This window comes from Phaseolus vulgaris, chromosome 11 (genome assembly GCF_051622355.1).
Source record: "Phaseolus vulgaris cultivar YP4 chromosome 11, ASM5162235v1, whole genome shotgun sequence".
Taxonomy (NCBI): domain Eukaryota; kingdom Viridiplantae; phylum Streptophyta; class Magnoliopsida; order Fabales; family Fabaceae; genus Phaseolus; species Phaseolus vulgaris.
Window position 1 is genome coordinate 7,408,264 of NC_143508.1, and position 6,481 is coordinate 7,414,744.

At 33.9% G+C, this 6,481-nt stretch overlaps 1 protein-coding gene across 1 annotated transcript; it reads right to left on the minus strand.

Moving 5' to 3' along the window:
• Window positions 1–1,144: 1,144 nt before the first annotated feature.
• LOC137820334 (auxin response factor 18) lies at window positions 1,145–4,649 on the minus strand. The gene is made up of 4 exons (XM_068624369.1): window positions 3,277–4,649; window positions 1,986–2,854; window positions 1,771–1,836; window positions 1,145–1,479 (listed from the first exon to the last, which is right to left on the minus strand). Exons 1-4 carry the CDS (start codon window positions 4,348–4,350, stop codon window positions 1,398–1,400), a joined length of 2,091 nt encoding a protein of 696 aa, XP_068480470.1. The 5' UTR covers window positions 4,351–4,649; the 3' UTR covers window positions 1,145–1,397.
• Between the last annotated feature and the right edge of the window lie 1,832 nt (window positions 4,650–6,481).

Here is a 6,481-nt window from a genome sequence, read left to right on the forward strand (position 1 = left end):
CACTTTTTTCTAATATACAGTAATAATAATTTATTTATAAACTTTATTTTTGTATACTTTTAAAAAATTGAATGTAGTTTTTAAATTTTTTTAATCATTGAATTATTTTTTTTTATAAAAAATTTAGTTGAAATTTTCTATTGTCATTGAGACCTTTCGTCTCTTTAATTTAATTGTAACCCTTTTTTATATTAAAGAGAACACAAGAAAAACAAAGAGCATCATAGTCAAAACTTAAATATTCTATAAATTTAATTAAAATTCTCCTTTGTGAAATATTAATTAGACTTTTAGATTTAGTTAGCACATTATAAGAATATTTTATTAAAAATTATAATGTACTTTTGGTATTCAAAATTGAAATACTATAATTTTATTTTATATTAATTAAGTTTTTCTTTAATTTCACATTAAATATGTATGTATGCACCCTAATACTTATGAGGGTATTAAATACAACAAAGTAAGGGTACATAGCAATGCTGAACAAGGTCCTGAGCAATGCTGAAATCTGCATTTAGTTTTTTGTAAGTCTTTTCGTAGGTCTCTTTGTTGCTGCTATTTTGATATGTATAGTACACATACCAGTATTTAAATATATGCTTACCTTTGCTTTTGTGGTTGTAGGTATTGGTAGAAGGTATAACTATCTCTTTTTTTTTGCATTGCACTGCAATTTTCATATACTTTTTTTGGGATGAATATGAAGTGCATGTTTAGATATTTGTAAGAAATAATTCCTCTAAGCTTTTCAATAAAGTTGACAGAAAAGAACTTATTTTTGTTAAAATAAGCTGAATCAATGACAACTTTTCCTTCTGATCTGTATATGAATGACTAAAAAACTGTAGAGGGTAGATGCATGTTATCTAGTAAGAAGTAGTTGATTGAGGGTAGAAGGAAATAGAGCAAAAAGAGTAGCACAAGATCAAATGTGGTTAAATTCGAATGACAGATACATTGCCTGAGATCAATAAATATTGGCAGACATTATCAACAATTGGTGACGCGTTAATGTGTTTGTCCACTCATCAAACACACTATATATTATTATACCTTTCTTCAATTTATTGAGAACTGGTGACGTGGAGACACCTAGAAAGCAGCATGTGAGAGCACCATGGAAAAAAAGCAAGTTGGCAAATGGGGTCCAAATCTTGGTTTTGATTATTACAATAATAGTTGACCATCATAAGAGCATCATTATTTGTACACAAAAAAAAACCAACGATGCCAACCTTACAAAATATTGTTTTTAGGTACACAGTACATTAGTAACCTCGATAAAAGATTCAGTACATGTTCAGTCTTATGCAGAGGTAAACGGAGTTAAAGCTGTCCTTCCACACATCACTACTCAGATCTCAACAATGTCTCAGATTCATGCTACAGTGTTTTTAAGCAAATATGCTCAGAGGGCCTGTTTTATTTGATGCATCAAGTCCATGTTCACCATTCCGAGTTCCTGTAATAAAGGCCCTGCAAAATAGATTTTGAGGAAAGGTTACTCATACATAAAAAGTTTTGGGAGAATTATAAAGTGAAATATTACAATCCCGTAAGAATAGGATAGTGAAGAAGCCAAATGTGATGATTCTATGAAAAAATGTGACTACTTCTACTTTATGATAGATATTTTATTGGTGGGCTCATCTTAATGGTTTTGCCAAAAAATAATTTCTTGCTTTCCTTTGTCCGAGAAGAAATATCAACGTGTAGTTATCCACAAAGATGAAGATAAAAGTGTAACAAGACCAAGCTGTTTCTTACCTTTTAACATTTTTGCTGCCTGAATCCGTCAGAATTGTCAATCTTTTCGCTGTCTTCATGAAGTCACTGCAATAAGATCACGGCTAAAGATAAAAACATGCATCCGAAGGGTACAAGTCATGGAATGGAAGATATGCCAGATTTAGGTACCTTAGTGAAAATATAAACTGATTCAATTAACGCTGAGATGAAAAAAACGAAAACAAAAATGATACCTGAAGGGTTCATCACCAGTTTGCTTAACAGCACCTTTGGCATCATAGTAGAATACATAATTCAGAATCTCAGATCTTTCAACTCCAAACATGTAGGAAAGTCTCCTATACAGTTCTTCATAAGAACCAAGCCGTGATAGGTCTAGGGTCCTTCCTACATCTTCTGACTCCAAGAAAACTTTACAATGACCAGTATCCAAGCCAAGTTGCCAAGATAACTCAGCAGCAGAAGCTTTCCCTGATGAAAACTGCCGTGAGAGTGCTGATTGGGAGTCACCCAAAACGCACTTCTCTTTGTCCTTAACATCATCTGGAGATTTTTTCCCACGAGATAACACATCTCTAGAAATTTGTTGCTCAGTGAGTATTGGTTGACCAAAGAGCAAAAACTGATGTTTCTTAACATCATCAGGTTTCTCCAAACTATTGCTAGATTTCCCCATGGACAGCAAGTGTGATAAGCTTTCTTTGCTCTTATCATGGTTGGTGGTGGTGTTACCATTTGAAATCCCACTATACACTCCAAGTTGGTGGATATTAGATGGAAGCAACCCCAACTGCAGTTTTTTGTTAAGGTGGAGATCTGATAGTGATGATCCAATTTGAGCATGCCTGGCTCCCTGTATGCCTGCAGGAGGGTTATCCGAAAAACCACACAAGGGGTGGTTAGGCCCGAGATGGTTGCCTGAAAACGTTGGTATTGGAAATTGAACATCAAGGGGGAACTCCGGGTGCTGCGGAAACCGCAGCTTCTTTCTTGGTGGAGAGAAAGGTGTGAAATTGATGACCGGTAAGTTTGATACCAATTCAACCAACCACGGGCTAACACGCTTCACATTTTGCAGCAAATCTGGCTCATCCCAAGTTACCTGTAGGGATAACAGTCGCAACAACACCAATAAAGTCTGCACAATCTAATTTTCAACAAAATTCATCCACGATATGAATCCAATGGAGATTGTAAAGTACACAATATAATTTCTTCAATCAACATTTGGTATTTCAGTCATCCTCTCATAATCGTAGTATTCATGGGTTTACAACTGCATGTGAATTAATTACACCTCGCAAATAAACATTTTAGGAAAAAGATGTCTCAAAAGCATTTTCTACAAATTACCAAAACAAAATTAACTTTGAAGGGAGAAGATTGATGTTTGGATGGGTTTATGCCAGAAACAAAAAGTTATCAGTAAAATGAAATGGAGTCTGGATCCAGAATCAGTTCCTGGTAGTAAAACCAAAGATGTGAAGAACGATCTAAAGTGTCGTAAATGGAAGGAGATGGTACCTGAAGAAGCCTCCATGGGGAATTAGGCCAGCGGATGGGATCAAGAACCTGAACAGAAGCAATGGTTCCCATGAACCAACTTATCCTGGAAGCATCCTCAGTCTCAAAGGCCATCTTGAACCTCATCCCAGAACACCACTGAATCCTCATAGCAGCCCTCACAGAAGAAGCCTTAATGCAAAACTCAGGAGTACTAGCTCTTGGATAATAAACAATCTCAAAAGGTTTATTACCAGCAGCCAGTGTCACAGCTTCAACAACAGCCTCAGGCCTCACTTTGGCCCTTCCACTCAAATTCCCACCACCACCACCACCATTCCTTAAACTCTTGCTCTCTTCTCTAAGGAAAAAAGAGAAAGGCCCATAAGGACCAATCCCACAATTCCCACTTCCACCTACACTTCCAGACCCTGAACCAGAAGCAGAGTTCCACACCTCACACCCAATTCCCTTCTTTGCCCTCCGAATCCCAACACACAACTCCCCATTCTCAGACCTCAGAAACACCACAGAATCCCCAGCCACCAGTTTCTTCTGGTTCACGAAACTGCTCCACCCTGTCGTCAGCAAGTGTCGACGTGGCGTCCCTCGGTATATGTGCCGGAACCTCCAAGTCTCCCCCTGCACGTCCTTCGCCACCACCGTCTGCACCGGCGGCTCCGCCGAGTAGTCCAGCCGCGGAAAAATCGTCTCCGCGCAGTACCGTGGCACCGAAAACCCGCCACCATTGTTGGCGTCCGACTGCGTCAGAGTCTTCGCGAAAGACGCGGGTTTCTCCGAAGCCTCCGCCGCGTCAGCACCCCCCTCCGAGTCGGGACCGAGTTCCGAGTTTCTGAGAGGAACCAGACTGAGTTTGGCGAAGACCTCGTCGGTTTCTGGGTCCGCCATGAACTTCACGGCTTCGACGTTGCAGAGAATGTGTGGCGGAACCCTGAGATCAATGTTGGTGTGAGCATGTTCAGCGTGACCCTGTGGGAAGTAGAAGACTTTGGAGTTCACTTTGGGCATCTGAACCATGCCACCTGCGCACGCGTGCCATAGCTGCGGATCCAATACCTTCTCACCCTCCTTCATCGAAACCCGGAAACAGAAGAATAATCTCTTCAAAGAGAACGTTGAAGTTCAAACGCAAATAATGTGAGCAGAATTGGTAACGAGCTTCATCACAGAGTACAAAGACGAGGCTCTGTTTTGGTTCAGATCTCAGTGAAAGAAAGAGAAGGTGTTGTTCTTCCTCCTCTTCCTCTTCAATGTTGTTTCTCTTTCTCTCTCTTTGTTTCTCTCACTAGAAGACACAGAGACAGATACAGAGACACTCTTTTTGGAAGCTATAATGAACCAAACAAACGACCAAACCGACTTCTTGGCCAGCCAAAAATTCATGTTTATTAATTATTATTTGTTTTTAAATAAATAAGAATGGGAACTCGAAAGGAAATTTAATATTTTATTTTACGTTACGGCAATTAATACGAGTATAGGACGTGATAAATAGAGAATAGTACAATAAAGGCTATTATGTCATAAAATATCGCGAGTTTTAAGTGAATGTTGGTAAACTTTGAATTTTCCACTGGCATGATGAACAGTTAATTAATTGGGAAAATGTTTTTCTCACAACTTTTTCTTTTCTTTTCAAAATCAATTAAATTATAAATAGATCATACTTATGTCCCTTTGAAGTTTAGTAAGATTTTATTTTCTGTTTTTAAATTCTTATTTCTTATTGTGTATAAATTTCCCTTCAAAATCAAAGAATTTAAAACAACGTATGAAACCACCGAAGAAAATCAAGTATAATTTTATTTAACCTTATAAATGTGTGTAAAATTTATCTTCATATTAAAATTTATACTTTGAGTATTTTCTGTCGTAATTGCTTATAAATAAAAACATTAATTGATATAAAATTAAACTCTTCAATACTTTTCTTTAACTAAGTATTGTAATTAACTTTCATTAAAGATGTTCTTATGTTTCCTATATAAAAAAAAAAACATTTTACCCGAATTTTGTTTTTATCAAAGTAGAGTTATTAAAATAGATAACAATGAGAAAATAGTTTTAAATTATTTTTAAATGAACAAATAGAATATGATCAATTTTAAAATTTGATTTTAATTATGAAAAAAGGAAAACAAATGGGTTACTTCTAAAAGTCAATTTGAGATTTGTGCAAAATTTATGTCAAATGTAATACGTTATTTCAATTTAGTTTGAAATTTTTTTTGATATGCCAATTTATTTTAATTTATATTGAAATATATAATTTTATTATTAATAGATTTTGTTCATTATAATAAAAAAATTGAAGTAATATGAAAAAGAAGAAGGAAATCATGTATAGTTTTTATCTAATACTAGTGAGTATAATTTATTCAATATTAAGAAATTATATTTATGTAGCATATGAGAGACAAAACATACTCAAATTTGTATTTTAAAAATAAGTGTGCTTAATCTCTGATAAAAAAAATATACAAACGTAGAATATTTATTAAAACAAAAGGCTGATAAGTAAGCTGGGAAAATATTTTTGAGGAATACTTTAAAAATATTTTTAAATGAATAAATTGTTTTTTTTATAAATAGTATTAAAATTGCATTAAAATAGTAAAAAAATTAAATAAAATATTATTGAAATAAATATAGTAATAAAATGTAATGACAAGTGTAATAAAAAGTCAGTTTAATTTATAGTAGTTTAGCTTGACATGTGAGAATTGAAATAGATTGTATAAATATTTTGAAAATATAATAAAAAATTGACAAACTTTATATCAAATATATTAAGCAGTATTAGTATAGTTTGAGAAAAGAAAGCACACCAAATTTTGTGGAAGAAAATTGAATAAATAAATCCCGATTATTAAAACACATTGAAGTTTAAAAAAATGTTGTATCATTTGTAATAAGTAATGGGGATTTATTTTGTAACTTTTATAAGGAAATTGTCCAATATAATTCTCATTAATAAAATTTTCCTCCTCAGCATAAAAAATAAAAAGAATATAATAAGGAAAGAAAAATTTCAATTTTTTTTATTAAAGAAATATAAAAGGGATGAAGTAATAAATATATTATTAATATATTACCTAAGATTATGTTACATATATACTTCATATTCATCCCATCCTCATTTTCTTAGCTACATTTATTAATTTGATAAGAAAAATTAAATCATTACATTTGACAAAAGTAGAAT

Bases quoted from the DNA above. Each gene is read 5' to 3' on its own strand.
- LOC137820334 (XM_068624369.1), bottom strand. From the start codon at position 4,350: ATGAAGGAGGGTGAGAAGGTATTGGATCCGCAGCTATGGCACGCGTGC. The intron at 1,837-1,985 runs GTATCATTTTTG...ATCTTATTGCAG, and splicing joins ACTGGTGATGAACCCTTCAG to TGACTTCATGAAGACAGCGA. The intron at 1,480-1,770 runs GTAAGAAACAGC...TCTATTTTGCAG, and splicing joins GGCAGCAAAAATGTTAAAAG to GGCCTTTATTACAGGAACTC.